Source organism: Bicyclus anynana, chromosome 18 (assembly GCF_947172395.1).
Source record: "Bicyclus anynana chromosome 18, ilBicAnyn1.1, whole genome shotgun sequence".
NCBI classification, from domain to species: domain Eukaryota; kingdom Metazoa; phylum Arthropoda; class Insecta; order Lepidoptera; family Nymphalidae; genus Bicyclus; species Bicyclus anynana.
In genome coordinates, this window is record NC_069100.1 from 10,678,524 (window position 1) to 10,705,182 (window position 26,659).

Sequence of the window (26,659 nt, forward strand, 5' to 3'; positions counted from 1 at the left end):
TGTTTTTTGTCAAAAGATAATCATTATGGCAGACTATGAATTATTATCTTAATAATATAAATGTGAAAGGTATCGAAATCACGAAATCTCGATAACCACTTAACTTACAAAAATGAAATTTGGCAGGGAGGTAGTCCCTAGGTATTAGACGTCCGCTAAGAACGATTTTTGCGATAGGGCCGGACTAAAGAGGTCTAAGGGCGGACGAAGTCGCAAGCGTCCGCTAGTTATAAATAATAAGAAGCTCACGCGTAGATGATTACAAATTAGTAAGCTTATCGTTTACAGTTCAATCTATTTCTAGAATGTTATCAATGCTTAAAAAACATATTAGGTAAGTAGTAAAAAATGTAACACCAAGAAAATCTATTTTGTAACATTGAGATAAAACTGTAATATAAATGCAGTTTGATGTTATCAAAAATCAATCGAAATTAACATTCGTGTCCATTACCTGGTTGAAATAACAGAAATACAAAATGGCGTCCCGTTTTCTCGTTTTTGTCGCTTTCCAAGGAATTCTCCTGCAGGTAATTCTTAAATAGGTTTTTTAAAATTGACTGTATCTGTTATCACCTAATTTCCGAAAACTTTAACAGTCTTAATCTAAAGTTGTCCATGATATTTATCCATCCATCCAAAGGATAACCTATTTTTACCTGTCACTTAAACACACACAACACAGCTGAATTCCTGTGTATTTGTCAATGAAAGTAAATTTTATGTAATTTTCAGTAATTTCATGTCATTTTCAGTAATTTTATGTCATTTCCAATAATTTAATGTCATTTTCAGTAATTTTATGTCATTTTCAGTAATTTTATGTCATATTTATTAATTTTATATCATTTTCAATAATTTCAAGTCATTTTCAGTAATCATTGCCACGTCAGCAGGCTAATTCACGATCTTTGTCGTATGCTAGTTGACATATGCGAAATTGAGATTCCATGTAACAAATGTTATCCGGTGCCTACTGGTGGATATCATAAAACAAATCTATTTTTGATGAGATGACATTAATAAAAACAAAACTTTTTTTTCCACAGACCGTCTACTCCCAATGCGTCAACCGGGTCATACCAAACTGCGGACCGAATGTCTTGGAGACCATTCTACCTGCCCCGTGCGGAGGCCCCATCATCCCAGGTCCCATTTACCAGAGCCCCGTGATATCTGGACCCGTTGTATCCGATTTGGGATACGCAGCACCCACCATCATACAAGACAGCAGTGTAGCTAACAGCCTAGCAAACGCCTTGCAGTTGCTCGTTGTCAGTAACTTGCTCAGCACAACTTTGCCTGGTCCGTGTGATATGCCAGTTTATCCATACGAGGTTATGGGTGTGCCTCCATATAACTATGTCTACTAAATTGTGTTAATAGTTTAAATAATAATTTTTCGATGTAATAAATCAGTTTAAAACGAAAATGGCTAATTTATTTTACATGTTTATGTATTGAAATTTCTTGGCGCTAAAATTTGAATGATTATTTTTTTGGAGTTTACTACATATGAATCGATTTTTCATATATAGCCACCGGTATGAAAAAATATGGGCAGTAAAAATTCGATGAAAGATTGACAGCATTCCATTCCAGCACCTTGGGACCTCAACGTCCATCGGCACTTCGAACTATTTGCTTCGCCCATTGCCACTTTGCTTCGCGACTCGTTGATATATGTCTTTCTTTGGTTCTTCTGCGGATCTCCTCATTTCAGATTCGATCACGCAGAGATACTCCGTGCCCATGTTCTTATATAAAAACTTTTTGTTCTGTGGTAAAACTCTACGCTAATCAACTAAGGTTGCGGGTTTCAAAGGTTCAAATGTAAAGCTAGCCTCTGCCTTCGATTCGGAAGGCGTAGGATCGAATCCGGTCCGGGGCGTGCACATCCAACTTTTCAGTTGTGTGCATTATAAGGAATTAAATATCACGTGTCTCAAACGGTGAAGGAAAAACATTGTGAAGAAACCTGCATACTGAAGAATTGTCTTAATTCTCTTACGTCTGTGAAGTCTGCCAATCCATGTTGGGTCAGCGTAGCCTAACGCCTCTCATACTGAGAGGAGACTCATGCTCAACAATAAGCCCAGAATATGAGTTGTTAATGTTAATGATGACTTCAAAAGAAAAAAGAAATGAACCTTTATTTATTAGATATCCCTTTGTAGTCTGTGTATCAAGACCTGCTATCTCGGGAACTATATAATAGGTACTCAGCTCAGGCTTTGAATAACCCAAACTTCTAAGTTAACGTAAAAAAGATACGTTCTTTCAAGGCGCAAAAAACGTATAATCCGACACTCTCAAGGGATTCATTGTTAGGTACCTACTTGCCTTTGAGCTAGACTCTAGAGCTATGAAGTTCGACAAGTAATAAATCTTTTACAACAAGTATAGGGAAAAATATGAAAATAATACATTTGCAATGAAATTATTACAATAATAAAATTATAGGCTTTATTAAATGACAAGTAGACTACGAGCAGTTTCACCTGCGTGGGTGGGTAATACGGGGACAATAGCCTATAGCACTCGGGAATAATGTAGCCTCCCAACAATGAAAGAATTTTTGAAATCAGTTCATTAGTTTTAGAGCCTATTCAATGCAAACAAACAATCGAATCTTTCCTCTGTACAAATATCTACGTAAGCATTTATTTATTTTTTATATTTATATTTTGTTTTAGAGCCACGGCGCTCCTAAAGTTTTATGTTAATACTACTCGTACATACGAGAATTATAAAAGGTTTTATTAAAACACAAAAGGTACAACATAACTATTAAAATAGGCATACAAACAAATTAGCTAATTCTATAAATTAAAATTTATAGAATATAAATTAATTAAAAATATATATATAAATTAAAATGTGACCCGTAGATATGACCTCTGCCTCCGAATTCGGAGGGTGTGAGTTCGAATCCGTTCCGGGGCAAGCACCTCCAACTTTTCAGTTGTGTGTATTTTAAGAAATTAAATATCACGTGTCTCAAACGGTGAAGGAAAACATCGTGAGGAAACCTGCATGCCAGAGAATTTTCTTAATTCTCTGCGTGTGTGAAGTCTGCCAATTCGCATTGGGACAGCGTGGTGGACTATTGACCTGACCCCTGTCATTCTGAGAGGAGACTCGAGCTCAGCATTCATTAACATTCTACATAGGTTAAGTTACTGTCATATTGATTTTAAGCGAGCATTTTTTTTTCTTTTGTAAGAAATCTGTACCTTTCATTTGGGCCCCTAAACTAAGTTTGATACAGGGCTCCTCCGAGATTCGCTACGCCACTGTTATATATGTGGCTTCGAATTTTGGGTTAGATGATAAAAAAACAAGGCTATTCATTCTTGACGAAAACCATTTTTAGTAAAAATTCTCAGCCCAGGGTAGAAAAGTTGGTGGTCGTACGCTCCCTGTACGTCGGAGAGCACAGGAAGCCCGTAAATTAATCATTAGTAGCTGATACTTATCGTTCTATATCTAAAGAAACAAACACTCTATCACTATGAGCTCGGCCTCCGTGGCGCTGTGGTATGCGCGGTGGATTTACAAGACGGAGGTCCTGAGTTCGATCCCCGGCTGGGCCGATTGAAGTTTTCTTAATTAGTTCAGGTCTGGCTGGTGGGAGGCTTCGGTCGTGGCTAGTTACCACCTTACCGACAAAATCGTAACGCCCAGCGATTTAGCGCGCCAGTACGATGCCGAAACCGAAAAGAGTGCATGATGACGTGTACAGCGGGCGGGGATCGAACCCCGACCTCTCGGGTGATGAATCCGGTCCCTTTACCGTGTAGCTATGAGAGTCTCAAGATAATTCTAAGACTTCTAAGTTAAGAAATATTTTCAACAAAATCTTCTATCTCGTAATATTACATAATCAATTTTCTCATCTAACCGATAATATTGGCAATTCACTCACGTTACGTGCTCGATAGAAGATACTAGATAGTAAGAAAATGTATATGAACAAAAGGATTGAGATAAAACAACAGTTACCAATCTCCCTCTGGACCAAAATGGCGCCGAAAGTGCTTTTACTTGTTTTAATGGAATTTCTAATTTCCAAGGTAAAGAAGATAAGCTTTAGAACGATAATTTTAGCTTGTTGAAAAGCTTAACACCATTTTTTTAACGTCATGTTATTTTGTGCCTAATTTGACGAGTGGAAACCACGTATCGATAGTAAATTGTTATAATAGTAATTAAAAGCCTCGTAGAGAGTGTTCATTTTGTGCGAAACGCGCAAAATGATATAACTACCCTACTTACCAAAAAAAAATGTAAATTGCATTCATTGCTGACTATTTATTTATTACCTCGATTTCAGATTTTTGTTTTATGAAATAGCCGAGTGAAGATAGTTTTCCAATGATCAATTTGTTTTATCTGTATAGGTATTATGATTTAAGAAAATTCTAATTTCATTAAATATCTATCTCCAGGTAACCTCATCCTATCTTCAGCCATATTCTGCAAGTTATGTCTCACGGGATCCAAGGTCACTGATTTCATATAGGCCAGACCAATCGTATTATACAACCTATGCTCCAAAAGTAACTCAACAAGTATACCAGAGACCTTCAGAAGTTTTGACACCATTTACTAAGCCTACAGAATATTGGCAACCGAATTACCAAAATGCAGCTGGATATTTATCATCAGGTGTCCAAAGAAATGCACAAATTCAACCATCTACATATCCAGCACAAGTAATCACACCAACAATTCAAACTGGTAAGGAATTTCTACCACAACCTTACAAGAAAACAGAAGAATATAGGACCTATCCAGGAACTCCAGAAATTGTTACTTCAGCATTATACCAGCAACCAGCTTACCAAAAAGTGACTGAAATGATTGCACCAAAAATTCAGACCCTGGAATTTCAATCACCAACTTGCCAAAGATCAGCCGAACCTATATCACCGACGATTCAAACCCAAACTGAATATCATCAGCCAGCCTATCAAAAAGTGGCACAATTTGTAGCTCAACAGAAACCCATAGATTTCCAACAGCCTGTATGTCATTCTTGTGAATTGACTGCACCTAAACAACAATCACCACAGACGCCTATATTAATGTCATCGGCACTAGATTCTTTAACTTCTTCACCAAAATGCGAGTGTTCATCACAACTTCCTTCATTAGCTTCAAAAGCAATAGAATCTATAAAGAGTTTAGGTTTCTCAAAGTCAACCACGGAAAAATTAGACGCAAATATTTTGAATAATTTAGCTATAGCTCTACAGTTGTTAATCGTAAATAACATTATGAATAATCCTAGGTCAGAGTCACTTGAATCTTCAAATTTGTCTGATTCTCTTCTAGAGTTAGTGTATCCTTCAGAACTGCCAGTAAATAATCCTTATAGCTTTGACAGTCAAAGCCTATTACAAATGCCTAATTCTAAATTCTTAGGGTCGTCCAATTTTGGTGATGATAATATAATGTCTAAAGGTATGTTAGGATTAGGTAAGCCTGGCTCAGGATTACCTTCATCAAGACTAGGTTTTACTTTAATGTCTCCATATGACGCTATAGCATCTACTCCATCTTCGCCTTTTTCTGACTCTCCGGCATCTTTATTTGCGTTGAAGAATAATTTTCAAAGTCCATATGCCGCTATAACGGCAGCCGATAATAATAATAACTTATTTTCGATGTCTGATTTGTTTTAACAAAAGGATATTTTGCAACCTGGTGATCTAGTCGTACTTTTATTTAATTATGTGTTGATAATAAGTGATTTAATTATCAATGTATTAATGTTATTTTGTACACATTTTGTAAATATAGAGAAATAAATGTTTTTGTACAAGGTGTTTTGTTTTATACATTACCTACCCATTAAATAATTTACCTAATCAACTTTTTTTCTTTCAAGTACATACCTATCTGGCAAACAAAAAACTCAACAGTTGTTGTCCTTTTCTAGCCATAATTACTTATTAATTTACATACACAAGTATTCTGTTACGCAAATATGCAAATAAAAGTAGAACCGATTGGTTTCCAAGCATTTATATCGTTATACAACTTACGTATGTAATGCAATTTTTATGTCAATAAATACGTAAAATATCCATACTTATACCTACTGTGGATATAAATGTCAAATTAAGTTTGTCTATTTTTGAAAGGATTAAAAAAACCGTTTATTTTTGTCACACATTACAATGTGTAATAAGCAAGCTGTGCCTAAGCAAGCAGTAAGAATTGTCCGATGTCTCGACTACCTGCAGGCTAATTAACTAACTTTGACGCATGTTAGTTGGCATAAAAGAAAATGAGATTCTATGTAACAAATGTAATCCGGTGCCTGCTGACAACCTGTCGTGGATATCATACAGTAGGTAGATGACATTTCTCAGTTGATTTCATATTCTATACTATTGACATTCTATACTAATCGATACTAATATTATATAGCTGAAGAGTTTGTTTGTTTGTGTGTTTGATTGAACGCGCTAATCTCAAGAACTACTGGACCGATTTGAAAAATTCTTTCAGTGTTAGATAGCCCATTTATCGAGGAAGGCTATGGGCTATATATTTATACCCGTATTCCTACGGGGACGGAAATCACGTGGGTGAAACCGCGCGGCGTCTCCTAGTAGGTTAATAAAAATCAAATTAGTGAATAGAAATAGGCCAACTGGGCAATTCAATAAAAAACTAATTGTTATTTTGTTTTGTTTGCTTTCATACCTAAACCGATAAGCCAATAAAAATGATTGATTGACGGCCTCCGTGGCGCAGTGGTATGCGCGGTGGATTTACAAGATGGAGGTCCTGGGTTCGATCCCCGGCTGGGCAGATTGAGATTTTCTTAATTTGTCCAGGTTTGGCTGGTGGGAGGCTTCGGCCGTGGCTAGTTACCACCCTACCGGCAAAGACGTATCGCCAAGCGATTTAGCGTTCCGGTACGATGCCGTGTAGAAACCGAAAGGGGTGTGGATTTTCATCCTCCTCCTAACAAGTTAGCCCGCTTCCATCTTAGACTGCATCATCACTTACCATCAGGTGAGATTGTAGTCAAGGGCTAACTTGTAAAGAATAAAAAAAAAAAAAGTTGCCAACGCAAAGCAACACTATCAGCGAGTAACGTGCATATTTTGTTTGTTCATTCAGTTGGGCATCAGTGTTGTTAATAATATTTTTGCTGAGTAATTTTATACTAATATATAATAATAGTTTTACTGCAGTTAAAATCTCGCTCCCTTTACATAATATTTTCCACGTTTCTTACATTACTTAATTAATCATAGATACGTGCTCTATCTTCTAGTCGTTCAATTACTTAATATGTACGTAATAATTCTAACGTTATTAAAAATTTTATTTATTACCAACATTATACATTTTTCCACGACAACTTCATCATTTTATATTACTTTATTTTATTTTTTTTGATCATAAAATTTGCGAGTTTGTGAGGTTGTAGGGGGGTAATATCTAATTCAACCCATTTCAACGGCCCCTTTATAGGACCAAGCTACGAGTGCTGTGTGCTAGGGAGTATGTCTCATAATTCTGGGGTTAATTTATTTACCGAAAATTAATTAAAAATGTTTAAGGAACATGTCTTCTAAAATTAATATTTTCGGGCTATTTAGCCCGAAATTTAATATTTATTTTGTAAATACGAGTAGATTTTAAAATGTGCTCCATATACGCATCCTTAGGATTATGAAATAGCCAAGTTTTACGTATTTTAAAATGCGAGGATAGATAAAGGCGTGTGTTACATGGATAGTCGGAAATATTTAAATTACTTTTTACGAATTTTTTTTTTTATTTTTTAGTTTAAAAAATATTAATTACGCAGTTCGGCTTCTATGTGTGGACTCGTCAACTCCTTGAAGTTATGGGAAATACTTCCGAACACCCTGTATATAGGATAGAGAAAATGGACTTTACTTAGACCTATCACGCTGTACCAACTCTCTACTATCAGGTGTTAATGATAATCACCGGGACCGACGGCTTAACGGCACGGGGTGTAACACCATCAACTTCCCAACTCCGGGCGGGCTTAGAGGACTTTCCTTCCTTCTAAGACTTTCTTAGAAGAAAAGTAAGAACAGCATCTCATAGCGTGATCCAGGACTCAAATCTAGGACTTGATCACCTGAAGCGACATAGACAAATCAATGAACCCACGAGGCGATTTCAATGTGTATAGGTACTTCAAAATTAATTGATAAAATATTAAGGTCTCATTTATTTATTTGTTCGTTTTTTTAATTTTTAACAGTGTTAATAATACAAAACACTATTAAAATTTTATAAAAAAAAAACAACCCTCCCGCTACAGGACATTTGAGTGCTCCAGCAACCGGTGGTCAGAGCTCCAGAGTGAGGAACCTCCTCACAATAATCACTTCTTCTCACACCTTCTAATTTCTCTAACCGACTTATTGATTAAATATTATTATTATAAAAATATATAAACAATATATACCTATTATAAAAGTGTAACAATTATTATTGAAACAATTTGTAACTCCTATATCAGAGGTAATTAAATGTAATTATACAATATTGTGTACCTACTTAAATCATGATGAAATTGACCTACCTATAAAAGTAAGTGTGTCATTTAGTTTTCCTTAGTTAAAATTGCACTATGGGCTATAGATTGATAATATTTACGTTCTCGGCCATATTTTGTCAGGTATGTAAGTTCTATACACATAAAAACAAAGTCTGCTGCATGCTGTTTTTACCAGCAAATTCAGAGATTTATAACAATAAAATTATATACCAATAATTTGTCAAAGTTTCATGTAAATTAGTTGAAAGATTTCGTGACTTTCGCATCATATTATGATGATTATAAGCATTTCTAAAAATAAATGAAAATGACAGTTAAAGAGTAAAAAGGTTAGCTTGTGGACATATGGAGTGACGGTAGTCACATTACCAGAACAATGTTAGAATTGCAAATGGAAAGACAAAAGAGGAGAGGAAGGCCAAAATAAGAGATGGTTGACCTGTGTGTAAAATGATGATAAGTTGACGAATTGAAGAAATTGATTTATTTTGCCGACCCCATTTAATAAATAAAAGGATAAAGGGATAAAGGTAAAGGAGATGACGATGTTTTAATGTTATCTTTTATTTGATTGCAGGCTCAGTCTCAACTATGTGCAAATCTACCACTCCAAACTTCAAGTCCGACTATAATAGTACCTCAGGTTATTGTTGACAATTCAGTATCTACAGCTCTAGCAAACGCCCTACAACTGCTTATAGTTAGCGATATTATCGAATCGAAATTGGGTGCAAATCTACTAACCAACTTGCTCAAAATAAATTCTATAGAAACTCCATGCTGTCCAAGAATAGAAGTTGCTGAATACGTCACCCCTATAGCGCCCTGTATTACTCCAGTAGAAATTGTTGCACCAGGTAGACCTGTTATAGAAACTTTAGTGCCTATTGTTGAGCCAATTTATAATAAGCCTTATGGAGTTATAGAATCTTATCCTTTTTTGGGTTGCTCTGAAATCGTAACTCCATACGAAGTGGTTCCATGTGTCAATGAAATTGTCAAGCCATCTCTTTCTAATGTATTTCTACCTGAAGTAATTACTCCTAGAAATTGTTATGGGGCACCAGAAATATTGTCTCCGAGATTAAATCTATGTAACAATTGCGGAGTGGAGGTTATAGCACCAATTTGTGCTAATGAAGTTGTTACTGTTCCTTCTTATTGTCCTAGTTGCTTTGGAGGCTTTAATGAAATTGCACCTCCTTGTATCAAATTCACTGTAACAGAATTGGCAACACCATGCTTCGGTGGACTACCAGAATTAGTGAAACCTATTCCGTCTTGTAATTGTGGATGTTTTGGAAATGTCCCTGAAATTATCACTCCCTGTAACACTTTTGGTGGTATACCAGAAATTATCAGGCCTGTATCTCCTTGCAATATTGGATCTGGTGCACCAGCAATTTTTAGCCCTATATCTCCTTGCAGTATTGGATGTGGTGCACCAGAAATTTTTAGGCCTATATCTCCTTGCAATATTGGATGTGGCATGCCAGAATTTATAGCACCATGTTCCCCGTGCGGAACTGCAGAAGTAATACCACCAATGCTCAAGCCCGGATGTGTTGGTGTTTCAAAATTAAGACCCATTAGTCCAATTATTCCTAGTCGTGCTCCTGAAATGATTACGCCATGTCTTAATAACATTCCTGAAGTAATATTGCCACCTCCATGCAATACTGGGTGTTCTTGTTGTGAATTTTGTGGACCAGCTGCTTTCTCCCCTAGTTTTTGTGAACCAAAAGAAATTATAAACCCCATAGGACCACCTTTTGGACTGGGTATATTTATTTAGTAGATTATTTTTAGCTTGTTAATAAAAAAATGTTAATCATTGCTGTCTTTTATTTCAAATGTTTTATTTTTATAATCTTTATCGCAATAATTAAGCAAAAACTCTAATTTTCGGTTGTACATTTTAACGATATTTAAGTAAATTGAACAAACAACTTAATTTTACACAATTTATTGTTTTTGAGATCCAGTGTGTATTTCAATCAAAATACATTTTAATAAATAACTAAACCTAAAATTAATAAATACTTAATTGTTTAACAAACTTTAACGTACCAGTTTAATAGACAAAATTTGAATAGCCATAAAAATTTGGATACATAGAAGAAATACCACCAGGGCTTACCAAAGTTTGAGAAACAGGATCAGTGAAAATAGGATTTAAATTTGGAACAAGATTTGGAAATGGAGAAATAACATTAGGATTAGCGAAGTTACGAGGAATAGGCTCAGTTAATACTGATTTCGACAAAGTTGGTGATGAAATCAATTCTCTAAGAAACGGTTCAGCCATTTGCAAAGCAACGTCAGATCCGCCATTTTTTTCTTTCATCAAATTACAAACAGACATTAGTTGTATGATGTCGACTAAAGTTTTACATACAGACGGCGTACAGTCTGTTATAATAGTTGTAGGTGATGGTGGAAGTTGAATATCCCGTAACACTGGATGAGGTTGTGAATATATTAATGGTGTTTCCACTCTTGTTTCTGGTATTTGTCTATTATAGAATAAATTGTGTTCTCTATTCAAACACTGTGCTGTGGTGACCTGAAAATGAAAAAAAATATTGAGTTAGAGTTTGGATAATGAAAGTAGAGACTGAACTCGCCTGCCAAATTTAAGCCATTAGCCAAACTCCAGGATGTACGGTCGCCGATCTTTGCCTTTTTGACAAAACAAGTATTATTCAAAGAACGGTTTACTCCAATACCGAAGCTTCTTCACGGTCAAGGAAATCCGAAACATAGACTCCACAATGTAACAGTAGCAAAGCCTTTCTTTACTGCATATTAATTAGTCAAGATTCTCGGCAAATAGTGATACCCGATAGCCGAAGCCGAGGTACGAGTCTCATAGGTGACGCTCTTAAACACTCGTTTCGTCTTCTATCTTTATTTTAGTCTTCGGGTCTCATCAGGCGATGTTTCTGCACTCGCCTAAACCCCCGGTGACGCCGTAGTGGTTCCACATGGAGCCATCGGCACTTACTCAACACGAAAAAATAAAAATGAAAATACCTAGCTAAATAATATATCATCTTATATAATACATCACGAACTTGCGTAAAAAATTAGTTTCATTAAATATTTTTCGGTCTGATTTAATATAAAGAAAACTCAGACAAGGTATCTGGTCTGAGAGAGAATAAAATACTTACTCGTACATTTAGTAGAGCTAAGCCTATAAGACACACTATTATAAGAATTCCTTTCATTTTGAATTAATCTGTAGTCTCTCTCGGCAATATTGTCTCGAATTATATAATAGGAAGTTATAATAATTTTATATTTATTCATATTATTTTATCTCTAGTGCGTGCGTTATCATTAATTGAGAAAATAAAAAAAATATAACTGCAACATTAGTCATTACGAAGTTTTTTGATTGTTACAACCATTATCTTGCAATTCTGATCTTTCTATGAACAATAAAACTTATAATTTAAAGGATATGCCTCCGTGGCGCAGTGGGATGCGCGGTGGATTTACAAGACGAAAGTCCTTTTTTCGATCTCTGGCTGGGTCGATTGAGGTTTTCTTTCATCGGTTTCATCTTTCTTATATCATCAGGTGAGATGGTAGTCAAGAGCGAACTTGTTAATAATGACATAAAGCGTTACTTATACTGTATTCGGAAACACTTAAGAGGCTTGTTTAATTTTATTAACACAGTGTGATGTCTTACTGTAGGTACCTACCTATTGTTTTGTATTGTTCTGTAGAAAGGCTTCTGATATAAATAGTTGTTTTCTTCAGAAAATAACAATTTGAGCAACAAAATTATAAATTAATTTAAGTATTATAAATAGCTTGGCTTGGCTTGTACATTTAACAATGATATCTCTGAGAGAGTTAGGATCTGCTGCAGTGCTGCTAGTTAGTCCATGGGACATGCCAAAGCTCAAGTTTACACCTACAATGTTTTAAAAACAGTATGAAAGTCGTTACATAAAACACATTTAATACGCCAAGCGTATTAAACGATAATCTATAGCTTAACGCCTTCCTCGATAATTGGGCTATTTAACACTGAAAGAATTTTTCAAATCGAAGCAGTGGTTCCTGAGATTAGCGCGTTCTAACAAACAAACAAATAAACAAATTCTTCCGTTTTATAATATTAGAATAGATTATTCTAGAAAGTATAGCTATAAGAATTATGAATTTACAGGACAGCTGTTGAGCAATAAGAATGATGAATTTACAGGACAGCTGTTGAGTGTGTTGCTCTTCCCAGCAGAACCCATACTGATTATGCTGATTACTTGTTTCGTGGTAGAATGCTGTCCGAACCGGTGGTAAAATCTATAAAACATTCAAACTTTACGTTACAAATGTGTTCTTGGTTTCTGCCAGAAGAGTTTTTGCCATGTACTAAAAACTACTAAGACACAGAAATAATATCCATTTATCTTAACCTTTTTAAATCTGTGGCAAACAGACACATAATATAAAGAGACATTGACTTTTGGCTGTACGGTATAATACCTCTGCCTTTTCCCTACGGGAAAGAATAATGGAAAAAAGGAGACATTAACTTGACAGTTGACAGTTGACACTGACAGTTTGTCTAGTGCCGAATGCCGATGTGATTTACAAAGTTTTTGGAATTTTTAAATTTTCAAATTTTATCACTACTATTTTTAATTTATCAAAATGGTGGAAGCGCAAAAATATAGAATCGAACAAGAGATGACTAATCTAGTTAACGAACTAGACAGGAGTTATTTACGAAAAATGCAGGTTAGAGGTTAGGTTTTATCGGCGCGGCTTATGCAATTCAGTACTTTTGAATTAAACATTGCGATTTTTTTTATCAATAAACAATATAACTAAATAGTGACGCCCGAGTGGGGCGTCCTTCTGCCTCCAAGGTCGGGTTCGATTCCCAATACTGGAAAATGTTCATATGATAAACATGGCCCTGAATGTCTTTTGTGTTATATTATATTCTAAAAGTATTTATATGTATTTTTATGAAAAAAATTTCATCAGCTCCCATAGCACAAGCTATGCTTACTTTGAGACAGTGATGTGTGTATTGTGTAAATAATATTCATTTATTAAATAAATATATTGATATTATATAATTTTTATAGGGGGACATGCACAGATGTGCATCTAAATGTTGTGATGACCAACAGTCGTCATTGGAGCGAGTGCACGGATGTATTGAGAATTGTACCATTCAGTTGAACCAAGCCAACAACTATGTACAAGTAAGTTAAAAAAAGTTTACTCCCATGTAGATTTTCCTTATTTGAAACAATGGAGGGAGTTTTTGGAAAGTGATATTTTTTACTATTTAAGTAAAGAATTATGTACTTAAATAAAGCCAGCGTAGATCACTAGTTGTTGATAAATTTCAAATTTGATCACAGTGCACTTTGGCTAGAAGGAGACGGCAGCCTGCTTTTTTGCAGACTGAAACGCAACAGTGTTCAAAATCTAGCCAAGAAAAATAGCTAGAATACAGCATAATAGGAGATTTGTTAATGGACTTACTCCTTCTGATGACCCATAACCTCTAACCAACAGACTAACGGCTCAATGTCGAATGACAGATTGCCGAGTAACAGTATAAGAGAAAGGAAAAAAAAAAAAAAAAAAAAGTGCACTTTGGCCTACTTGGCCAAAGTTCACTGATATGTGTCAAGAGAAGAAAAAGACATGTCGACAAATAGCTAGGTATACAATCAAAAATATTGCTCTCTCTTTAGTTGTATTGGGATGAAAGAGAGCAATATTTCAACTCTGCAGCTATTTATTGATGTCTTTTTCTCTTCATGTGATTATGTTGTTACCACATGCTAGGCGTACTGTAAAAGTAGCCACTAACATGATGCCTGTAGAACATTTACCATTGTTTTGGAAAACTAAGTAATAAATATTGTTTTGTAATATTTCTATGATGTTTAGCAAACTGTAAATACCTATTACCATTTTGATTTTTTGTAATAGAAAGAAATGAATCACCTACAAAACAGACTGCAGAGGTGTGTTATGGACTGCAATGATTCGGCTAGAGACAGATTAGGTCCAGACCCCAGTCAGGAAACTGTAAGTATTCTTTTAAATATGACCAATATACCTTTCCCCTCCAACTAGTCGGGAACTAGTATTAGGAGTTGGTACGACAATAGATCAACGGGGAGGGTATCAAACCACCACTTCACTGATTAGTCAGACTGCTGTACCATTGAGCTATTGAGGCTTTAGTCTATATTTGTCTCTGACTGTGAAGTGAAAGCAATCAAGAATATCTCTGTCCTTTTCCGTTGTTAGCAATAATGTTGTCAATTTGTTCATATTGTAGAAGAGTTCCGTTCGTGACAACATTAAAAAGCAAGAGATGGAATTTGGGTGTTGAAGGAAAAAAATATTGTGTTTGAAATAAAAATGTCAGAAAAAACATGTAATTAGTATTTGAAAATTTGTAATAATCAGCTGAACTAAATTTGTGACAATGAATGAAGTAAATTCGTTCTGTAAAATGTGTTTAGCTAAAACTCCAAACCTGATAGCTTGTGACAATATTCTTTTGCCTGACTTGTTAGACATCACATGTATAGTGTGTAATATTAATTGCTTGAAGTTTGATTAATTTTCATAAACTTCTTTTACAGATAGACAAATGCACAATAGAATTTGAGAAGTGTGCAGTCAAGTGTGTGGACAAACACATAGCCTTAATTCCTGGAATGCTGAAAGCAATGAAGAAGGTTCTAGCTAGCGGCAAACCTCCACCAATGACTGAATAAGTGAATGAAATGAATTATGTGTTAAAATGATAAAATAAGCAATAAACCAAAATGGGTCTGGACCCTAGGTTAGCAGTGTGCACCTCGTAGAACAGAAAAAAACCATTTTCCTTAAAGGATTTTTTGTTTTCTATAATTTTCGTTGTCTAGAAAAATGATGATAATTGTTATTGAATAACAAGGAAGCTACTTTGAGCATTGTTGTGCTATGACAGAAAACTGTGTTAAAAATAACATGATTTTTTAAAGCATTTTTTGTTTTAGTATAGCCGTATAATGATTTATTAATTGATTATGAAACACGGCTAAAACTCACGTGATATTACGTCGGAGTATGCCCGACTAGTTTCGAACCCATACGGGGTTACACGATCCAAACTGTTTGGATTCAGTTTGGATCGTGCCGCAATGCAAGAACCAGCTCATGACTAAGGGCCCCGTATGGGTTCGAAACTAGTCGGGCATACTCCGATCTAATTTCACGTGAGTTTTAGCCGTGTTTCATAATCAATTAATATGAATAACACTTACGATAGTATAATAATTTGTACACCTTGTATGTGCTATAATAATCATTACTTGTAACTAACTAGTACTTAACTTATCAGGTAAATAATGATTACCCTGCTTAAAACTTCTGTGCAAGCCACTGCCTAGGATCCATACCTAGACCTTGCTTTATAAACTAATGCCATTCTGTATTTAGTAGAAAGTGATAGTTTTATTTAGTTTTGTATAACTATAATAAATAACAACTATTTAAGAATATTTGTTATATATGTTTATAGATATGGGATTATAAGCTACATTACTGTTGTTTTTTGTTTTTTATTATTACAATTTGTAGGTTGATATCCTGTTCTTCTAATCTTTACAATGAGTAGCCATATTACAAATCTACACCTCTACAAAATATGTTATAGTAGAAAGATATGCTGGTTTGTTTGTCTGTAGTGGATAGGTTTTGAAACTACTGGGTTGTTTTTAAAAGTTCTTTGGCCAATTGAATGGGAGCTACATTATCTATAAGTAACATACCCACGTATTTCTACGGGAACCGGAACTACGTGGGAGGCTAGTTGGGATATGAGTATATCTTAACGGCCTCCGTGGCGCAGTGGTATGCGCGGTGGATTTACATAACGGAGGTCCTGGGTTCGATCCCCGGCTGGGTCGATTGTGATTTTCTTAATTGGTCCAGGTCTAGCTGGTGGGAGGCTTCAGCCGTGGCTAGTTACTACCCTACCGACAAAGACGTACCGCCAAGCGTTATTTAGCGTTACGGTACGATGTCGTGTAGAAACCGAAAAGGGGTATGGATTTTCATCCTCCTCCTAATAAGTTAGCCCGCTTCCATCTTAGACTACATCATCACTTACCATCAGGTGAGATTGTAGTCAAGGGCTAACTTGTAAAGAAAAAAAAAAAAAAAGAGTAGATGTGTTTTCGTTATGCCTTTCGATTAGTTGGAGGGAAAAGTATAGTAGTTGTAATGAGTTTAAAAAAAAAATAAACTAATTGATAAAAAAAAGATATTATTAATATGTAGGTTAGGTACTGAAATAGAGGAACAATCAAGACCACCAACTATCCTACTTCATCATTAACAACCTATATTCGGCTCACTGTTGAGCACGAGTCTCCTCTCAGAATAAAAGGGGGTAGGCCTTAGTCCATCACAATGGCCCAATGTGGATTGGCAGACTTCACACATGCAGAGAATTAAGAAAATTCTCAGGTTTCCTCATGATGTTTTCCCTTCACCGTTTGAGGCACGTGATATTTAATTTCTTAAAATGCACACAACTGAATAGTTGGAGGTGCATGCCCCGGACAAAAGACAAAACGGACGGACATTCGAACAGTGACATAGCTCAGCGAGTCACGAATTAAAGTGGCAATGGGCAGGCCACATAGTTCGTAGAGCCGATGGACGTTGGGGTCCCAAGGTTCTGGAATGGCAACCCCGCACCGGAACCGATGGACCGAGGACATCAAGTGGATTGCAGAGAGCCGCTGAATGCTGGCGGCTCGAGACCGTTTTGTTTGGAAGTCCATGCACTGCTGGACATAGGCCATGTTCAGCAGTGGACGTCCATCGGCTGATAATGATGATGATGATGATGAATAGTTAGATATAATAAGATCCAGGAGATCGTGAAGACACATAGGCAAACTGGACCGACGAGGCAGTTATAAAAACGTGGCTATATTAGAAACATACACCTAAGTACTGAAATATACCTCTTCATATTCGTGAGGATAAGCGAAACATTAGTTTATTGTGCAAACGTGTTTTTACGCACGTTGCTTAATATGTTTAATGACATTTTATAAATTAATTGTTTTCTCAGTAATTGGGTCAGTTCAGTGTGTCACTAGTGTCATGACCTCGACGATGAAGTCCGTTTTGTTACTGGTTTCTTTTTGCTGCGTAAGTATTTTAATTGATTTATTTATCCAGGTATGGGACGCATTCTGAGTTAGACATAAAATTGAGAAGATCCGCTAAACCAAAATTATCGATATAGACGTGATAACCCCGTGGAAAAGACCTCTGCCTTCGATTCGGAGTGTACACGTTCGAATCCACTTCGGGGCATGCACCCAGTGGCGGATTAAAGGTCCAGAGCGCCCTAGGCAATCATTTTATCGGCGCCCCTGTACCGGCCATAAATGGCCATCATACTACTATAAATTTTAACCAGTTGTTTTTGCAATAAATTTCTATGACATTGTATCATCAAACCCTAGACTTTAGTAGACCAGGACAGGACTCTTGTACTTACGCTAATGTGCAAATTAAATAAGACGTTATAACTGTAAATAAACCAAGAGGGACGACACAACGAACATCGAAATTCATGATTCCTCTGTGCTTTGGGAAATAGGCCTTAATGTGTGTTGACAGGTGATGGTGTGTTATAAATACATCACTAGAGATTTAGATTATAGATCAGCATTTAGTTCTTAATCGTCAATATGTTAATGTCTTTATATATTTAAAAATTCTGAGCTCGCGCGCCCTTTGTAACTACACGCCCCTAGGCACGTGCCTAGTTTGCGTTGCGGATAATCCGCCTCAGCATGCACCTCAATCTTTTCAGTTATGTGGATTCTAAGAAAGTATCACGTGTCTTCTTCTAAGGACCATAGTTAGCGATCAAGTTGTTGGTACGTTGCCAGGACTAGTCGTTGGATTTAAAAACTAAATACTTAATTACTATTACTATATTTCAGGTCTTCGCAGTAGCAATGTGTTACGGCTGCGGCTGTGAGTCTCCGTGCGGATACCCCGCGTACATCCCGTACGAGTCTCCATGCGGATGCGGATATCCCGTGTATAATCCGTACGAGTCTCCATGCGGATGCGGATATCCCGCGAACATTCCGTACGAGTCTCCGTGCGGATGCCTGCCGCTGTGCGGATGTGACTGTGTGACTATTCCGCCACTGCCGCCCGTGTTGGGCTGCGGCACGCATTTACGAAAGATCGTTATACCGCCACCTTGTATATAAAAATGATTATTTGGTTTGTTATAAAACTTTATGAGCGTTTTATTATAATTAAATACACCGACTCTGAGTTGCTAAGGTCTAACCTAGTAGTCGTAACCAGAACCTCATGATCTGTAGCAACCAGCAGCCAGCGCTGGTTTAGTCATAAGGCGGCATTTGCTACAGACCCCGCATCCAAGGGGGGCCCCACGCCGGGGTCCAAACGCTAACCTAACATAACCTACCATGTTCCATAGAAACTGACATCAATTTATAAGTATAAAATTTTTGGGCTCATTTTTAGAGTTCGAACGTACGTAAATACAAAAATAACCTATCCTTATCAAATTTTCTTAAAAATCCTAAAAGAAAATTTTAATATTTAAATATTATTTTCTCCGAATCTACTGGACCAATTACGGTGACACAGGGGGACAAGATGGAAAATTAAAAAATCTTATTCAAACTGTATATCATTGATATATCAAATGGAAGAACTATAGATAGGAGTAGGTATCTCAAATATATTTTGTTTGTAAAATTTTCAAGTTATTCAAGAAAATATACTCTTCACTTTTACTGTATAATTTAAGTAGCTTCGGAGATATTGGGGAATGGTAAATTTTTGGAGTTTACTCCTTAAGAATCGATTTTTTATATATAAGGCGCCCGGTATGAGAAAAATCCGAGGGGTAAAACCAACTGAACTAACGAAAAAGTGTCACGTTTTTGGTGCGCACATTTAGTGCGCAACTTTCTAATTTATTTTAATGATTATATTATTGTAAGAGTAAAATATATAATGTGAAGTATATTATAAAGTCTATTAGTTATTTTACAATTCTATAAATTTAGTTTTCTTTAACATAAGCATTACTAAAGCCCTACTCGATGTGCACTGTTTACCAACAAAAAAAAGTGTGCATGTTAAAAAGAAACAAAAAGTTACCCCGAAGCACGTCTCAATACTCGCGCCTTAAAAGTGAAAGGTGCGCAACCGAGGTGCAGCAGGCCGCGGCGTGCGCGCCCGCCTACAGCGTGCACATGGGTGCGCACGTATGTGCACGCTGTTGGCGGCAGCGCACGGTGAAAGGTGCGCAGAATAGGTTGCGCACAAAAAACGTAACGCATGTCATTTCATAACTTATTGGAGTTCACTCCTTAAGAATAGATTTTTCATATATAGCCTCCGTTATGAAAAAAATATGGGCAGTAAAATTCGATGAACGCATAGCGTTACCTTTTTTGTGCGCAACCTATTCTGCGCACCTTTCACCGTGCGCTGCCGCCAACAGCGTTCACATGCCTAGCGCGTCCGCACGCACGTGCACGCTGTTGGTGGGCAGCGCTGCACCTCGCTTGCGCACCTTTCACTTTTCAGGCGTTGCTATTGAAAAGAGTAAACTCCATCCGTGCGTCGGAGCTGACACACACTTTTTTTTGTCTCACGTACTGGTCAAAATTATAATTTTAAGTATTCCCTCCGTGTAGTTAGAGACATTGATACAAGTTGCATGCGTGGCGTCAATAGCCGCAAAGTGATTTTCAAACCACGGGCACTTGCGTCTGCATTACAAAAGAAAAAAATAAAAAAATATTTATTAAAAAAATACCTTCCAGCTTTTACAATGATATCCTACCTCTTAAACTAATAGGTAAGCTCACGTCAGGGCCAAAGAATTCCCTTACACTCTTACAAAAAAACATTGTAAAACGTTAATTATTACATACTAAATTAAGGATTAGCTGTTTAATTTGATGAAAAGGTTTCGTAGTTTCTTGTATGCTTCACATACCTACATTGATTCATTTTCGTAAGATGTAAAAAAAGTCCTTGACGAATTTTCCGTAGTCATAACCACAGAACATAGAAAACGCTTAAGCAAGTAATTAAGCTTAAGTAAGCGCTTAAGCTAACGTAGCCACCCACCATCCAATAAGTACACGTGCCTGCAGCGCTAACGGCAGGACATCCGATAAAACTGATCGTGTGTAGCACGTGGACTTTTGAATGATGAGTAGCTCACATAACGAACTAAGTTCAAGAACATGCAATTAAATAGATAAAAATCTATCAGCTGATAAAAATTATGTAACAACAATCTTAACAATTAATTAGACAATAGTTTTAAGATAATTATTGCGTTATTCCATTTTATAAAAGGTTAATTGCTTTAGGAAATGATCATTAGCAAGTGTTTGATTTCGATCAAGTTACAGTCATTCATCGGGTAAGTCATTACATTTGAGATGTGCTTAGTTTTTATTTTATAAGTATTATTGTAAAATTAAAGTAAACCTGACTATAATTTATATTAATTAATATACAGAATAGTTTTTTGAATCGAAATAGTTTGATCATTGACGTAGGTGTATCGGCCGATCTATTTATTATATTTATTATTTATAATTATGTTATTATGGATCATGTAATAAATTTTATATTCTACTTAGATATCGCGATATTTCCGGTATTTTTCTGAAAAAATTGGATTTTATAAATAAATCAATTATTAAAATCCGTGTATTATATCTTATTTAAGGTGTACTGGCAACTTGAATTTTCTGGCATCGTGACACTGGCAAAAGACGAAGAGCGAACCGAAGTCAGCATTACGTTATAGAATATTTTTTCGTATTTTATCGCTTTTAAAAGGTAACAAAGAGTTATTATAAAATCTCTGTCTATCTATCCGAGATGATCCAAAAAAAAAACAATTAAAAATTTCATAAAGATAAAGTTATATTTCAAAAGTAGTAATACAAATCACTATTGTTTAAATAAAGTCTTAATTTTTTTTGCAGTAAGGATGAGATACTTCCATTTGTTAACGTTGCTGACTGCTCTGGCATGCCAAATGGCATATGCAAAATGCCGACACATGGCCAGACCCAACTCTGCATGGCCAGCATTACAAAATATATTGGCACCTGGCAGCAATATAATATCAAGTTTGTCAGCGCAAACGCGTAATCGAAGATTACCAGTAGAAACAGCAGTGCCAAAACCGTACATGAGATCACAGAAACAATGCCAATTGCAACAATCATACCCAAGAGTTATACCAGAATTAAGGGTGCCAGAAGAAAGAATTCAGAAAAGGATGCCAGAGTTAGTAAGAATTCCGGAAACAAGAATGCCAGAGATGGCGAGGATTATTGAAATGCCAAGAGCACAGCAATATGTTCCGAATATGCCAGTGGGTCCAGTTATAAGAGAACCTACAATGTTTTCAATTGCGGAACTAATAAACTCGCCACTAGGTGTACAAAATGGTCCCGAAGTTATAAGTATGCCTATTGGTATTCAAGAAAGGTTTGAACGTCCATGTGTATCGCCTAAAGCCTTAGTAAATCCATTCTTGCCAGCAGCTTCGCCGGTTTCAGCATGGGCACCGCCTACATCCAACTTATTGCCACCTATATCTCCTAATCAAGCAAGAAGCCATTTCTTGAGAAAAATACCCATTCCGCCACCTACGTTATAGGAATTTTAATCTGAAGATTTTTAGTTTTTAGTTATTTAAAACGATTATTTATATTAATGTAATAAAAAAAATTGAAAATTATGCTTATGGTTTTTACTTATTTAGACCAGGATGTAACAACTTCTTGATAAATAGAATATATACTGAAATATTGAATAAGTATATGAAAACAAAGTACCATCATGATATTTGACTATCTCATGTAAATTAATTCTTAAAAAGTTACACGAAAACTAATGGATAATACTGTTACTCTTAAATAGTTCATTAATACAACTGTTAATAAAATGGAAGACAAATAAAACTAAGAAATATATAAAAATATCTGCTTTCTAAACTTCAAAAGTAGGTATGAAATGCATCTCTTCGGAAAACCTTACCTCAGTGGACCGATAAGAGTGTTTCTTCATGAATAACTTAGCCAATAACTAGAACTAATTTTAATTGGTTTAAACAAAACTATTTTATATATCGATAAATGACTCTTATAAATATTATTGGTCTAAATAATTAGCAAGTAGGTGCATACTGCATTTACGTCAAAAGTAAAAATAAGCAACAGGTACATAGCAACAAAAAGTTCGTGTATCCTCTACGTGTTAAACCATTAATTTATTGCTATAAGTTTCTGACAGTAAAAATTAAAATATTATTTAGTTTTTAGTGTCATTGCATTCTACGCAAAATACAACCTAGACCTAAAATTATATTACAATTTTTTAATAATGTAATAAAATTTTGAAATAACCTAACGAGTTAGTTATGAAAAATTTGACAAAATACTTGCAATAGATAAAAATGTAGTACATAAAGCCTGTCACGGTATTTAACTACATTCTTATTTGACACGTAATCATAAAATGTTGGTGATTGTATTTATAATAGCTGCATGTAGTGTTGAAGTGAGTAATTGTTTATGAGTATTTTGGTCAAAAACTACAACATCTATTAAAAAAAACACATTAATTTGATTGATCATTCTAAAAATCTCAATTAATTTAACGGTCACCTTTTAGATAACTATTGCCACTGTACACATATGTATCGTCGTCATCAACCCATATTCGGCTCACTGCTGAGCTCGAGTCTCCTCTCAGAATGAGAGGGGTTAGGCCAATAGTCCACCACGCTGGCCCAATGCGGATTGGCAGACTTCACACACGCAGAGAATTAAGGTAATTCTCTGGTATGCAGGTTTCCTCACGATGTTTCTCCTTCACCGATTGAGACACGTGATATTTAATTTCTTAAAATGCACACAACTGAAAAGTTGGAGGTGCATGCCCCAGACCGGATTCGAACCCACACCCTCCGGAATCGGAGGCAGAGGTCATATCCACTGGGCTATCACGGCTGGGCTGGGCTTGAGCCGTGATAGCCCAGTGGATATGACACATATGTATAAAAGGATAATATTTTAATTTTAATAAAATAATAAAAAAATAACAATCATATTGTGCTTCGAGTTCAAATTAATTTTTAAGAGCAAAAATAATAACACTGAATCATTTTAACAGATCCAGTCTCAACGATGCACAGTACCAACATACCCAGCGTACCCAGCGCCGTATAATCCGATTATACACACAAGAGATCCGTATGAATCTCCGCCTATCCTACCTTGCCAAGGAACTTACTTGCCACAAACTGTAATGCCAATAACAGCAACAATAATGCCAGTATTTGTTAACCCAGAACCAATAATGTGCGCACCAGAAATAGCCATGCCAGTCACAACAATGCCAGTATTTGTTAACCCAGAACCAATAATGTGCGCAACAGAAATAGCCATGCCAGTCACAACAATGCCAGTGGTTCCTTTTATAACTGAATTGCCGGACTGTCCAGATATATGTTTCAGCGATATTTTAACGTGTCCGTTAGGTTGTTTGGATGCGATACTAACAACATACGGTACTAAAGCAGTGTGTGCGTTACCAAAGTTGCCAGTGAGTCCTCTGTTGCCAGCTGCGTCGCCTGTATCTGCTTTGGCACCGCCATTTTCAGGGTTATTACCGCCCGTGTGTGATTGCGATTGTTACAACCACTATCTGAAAAGAGTGCCCATACCACCACCTTTTATCTAGTTTACGAAATAAATACCGAGTTTTGATAAATGTATTTTTATTTTATCCACTGATACCTACCAGTATTTTAACGCTATGAAAATAATTTTTAATAGTATAATTTATAATTATAATGTGAGCGCTCAGAGCTCCATACGTATTCCGGCTGCCAAGCTAGCTGTTTAATTAATTAAATTCTAGGCCCTGATGGAATACAGGCTGTCCCGTAAATTGCGATTTATTGCACAGGGTGATAGCTCACCCTAAGGACTACTATAATAATGCAGTATATGTTAGCCGAAATTTTACGGTTTTTAACTTATGTTGATTTTTGTACAAAATACAAAAATGCCTACCTTCAGGAACAAAAACAGCAATTGTAAATGTGTAACAGCAATTGTAATTGTGTGTTTGAAAATAATATACTAATATCTTACGTCTTTGGAATCCTGCTTGAATAAACATGTTTTTAACCTAGGTACAACTTTGCCTAATACATTTTTTTACAATGTGACCGTTAAAAGTACATACAAAAAAAATGTTAAACATAAAAAAAATAATCAGTCCCGTTTCTGGAAAATTTTTGCAGTAGAAATGAACTTAAAAAATAATTATCAAGTATAAAATCAACGCTTAAGTAATTTTTCAGCACATTACATGTACAAACCTGCTGAAGGTAGGGATTTTTGTATTTCGTACAAAAATCAACATAACTTTTAAAAATATAAAAATTTCGGCTAACATATATTGCGTTACTTTAGTAGGCCTTGATGTCAGCTATCACCTTGTAAAGTATGTCGTAATATTTACGGGACACCCTGTATAAACAAGTAAGTACCTACTCCGTGACAAGCCGAGCCGGCTTTTTTCTTTCTTAAAAGAAAATCTCAGTCCGGGGCTGGAAAGTTATTTTTTTTTTACACATACGCCACTGAGTGGAGTCTCGCCGTGTGTTACAGAGTCAGGCAGTGGCGTACACTTCTTAGATGCCATGCACTGCCTACCCTGAAGACTACGAACATGTATATTGGAGAACTATTTTTTCATATGTTTGTATGCATGATGCCTACCCTAGTTAATAGTCCTGTGCACGTCACTTGTTAGACATTATCAGTCTACGACAGACAGCACACATTGGAGCAGCCATGCCATGTCATGTAACTCCCTAAGTGCCCTCTTCTAAAGATTGACTACGCCCTATGGATCATTAAAAATAGGCTGATGCCCATGACTTTACACATTTAATGCCCAGCTGGCCTATTTCCTATTTTTTTCTATAATATCAATCTATTTAAACAACAAATCAATACTTGACTCATACGAAATTTAATACCGCCGTTTGAGACACGTGATTTTTGGCTAGTGGGAGGCTTCGGCCGTGGCTAGTTACCACCCTACCGACACGACGTACCGCCAAGCGATTTAGTGTTCCGGTTGTCGTGTGGAAACCGAAAAGGGGTGTGGATTTTCATCCTCCTCCTAACAAGTTAGCCCGCTTCCATCTAAGACTGCATCATCACTTACCATCAGGTGAGATTGTAGTCAAGGGCTAACTTGTAAAGAATAAAAAAAACGTGATATTTAATTTTTATAAATGCACATAACTGAAAAGCTGGAGGGGCATGTTCCGGACCGGATTCGAACCTACACCCTTCGAATCGAAGGCAAAGGTCATATCCACTGGGCTATCACGTGATAGATTAATTTTGTATACGAGATCACGTGACATAAGTATTACTAACAGCAACTAGTTGGTAATTCTCGTGTATCCATTACAGTTACTTAAAGTTAGAGAATGGGCCAGCAGTATCTACTTAACTTATTGATTTTACTTATCCAGCAAATAGTATGGTATGAACAGGGGACACCATACTTGAGAAAAATAAGGAGAAATGTAGTTAAAAATGATTACGTAACTAAGTTCTTATGTAATATAGCTAAGGAAAATACTACCTTTAGATAAAGATTGGTAATATTACATAAACAATTAATATATACAGATTTAGGTATCAATTATGTAATGTTAATATTTATCTTTAAAGAGTTGAAGATAAGTCGCGTAGCATACGATAATTTTATACTACTTAAATAGCAAATTTTTTTCGGAAACTATCATTACTTCAATAATCTGATTTGGAAATGTACAAATTAACAGTACTCTTTTGTGTATTTTTATTTATTAGTGTAAGTATTAACATTTTAAATTAACATTTAAATTCAAAATAGGGAAAATGGATGGAATCATTTAGACAAAAGACA

The 26,659-nt window shown here is 35.9% G+C and overlaps 2 protein-coding genes across 2 annotated transcripts; both read left to right on the forward strand.

Annotated features, from left to right (window-relative positions):
* The first annotated feature begins 13,136 nt into the window (after positions 1-13,136).
* On the forward strand, positions 13,137-16,166 carry LOC112055229 (protein FAM136A-like). Its single transcript, XM_052886953.1, has 4 exons — positions 13,137-13,330; positions 13,687-13,806; positions 14,549-14,647; positions 15,214-16,166. Exons 1-4 carry the CDS (start codon positions 13,244-13,246, stop codon positions 15,346-15,348), a joined length of 441 nt encoding a protein of 146 aa, XP_052742913.1. The 5' UTR covers positions 13,137-13,243; the 3' UTR covers positions 15,349-16,166.
* Positions 16,167-17,727: 1,561 nt separating this feature from the next.
* LOC128198954 (uncharacterized) lies at positions 17,728-18,896 on the forward strand. The gene is made up of 2 exons (XM_052886954.1): positions 17,728-17,782; positions 18,589-18,896. The coding sequence occupies exons 1-2, from the start codon at positions 17,735-17,737 to the stop codon at positions 18,865-18,867; spliced, it is 327 nt and encodes a 108-aa protein (XP_052742914.1). The 5' UTR covers positions 17,728-17,734; the 3' UTR covers positions 18,868-18,896.
* The last annotated feature ends 7,763 nt before the right edge of the window (positions 18,897-26,659 follow it).

Coding starts and splice junctions, on each gene's coding strand:
- LOC112055229 (XM_052886953.1), top strand. CDS start 13,244: ATGGTGGAAGCGCAAAAATATAGAATCGAACAAGAGATGACTAATCTA. Junction 13,807..14,548: donor AAGCCAACAACTATGTACAA/GTAAGTTAAAAA, acceptor TTTTTGTAATAG/AAAGAAATGAATCACCTACA. Junction 14,648..15,213: donor CAGACCCCAGTCAGGAAACT/GTAAGTATTCTT, acceptor CTTCTTTTACAG/ATAGACAAATGCACAATAGA.
- LOC128198954 (XM_052886954.1), top strand. CDS start 17,735: ATGACCTCGACGATGAAGTCCGTTTTGTTACTGGTTTCTTTTTGCTGC. Junction 17,783..18,588: donor TACTGGTTTCTTTTTGCTGC/GTAAGTATTTTA, acceptor ACTATATTTCAG/GTCTTCGCAGTAGCAATGTG.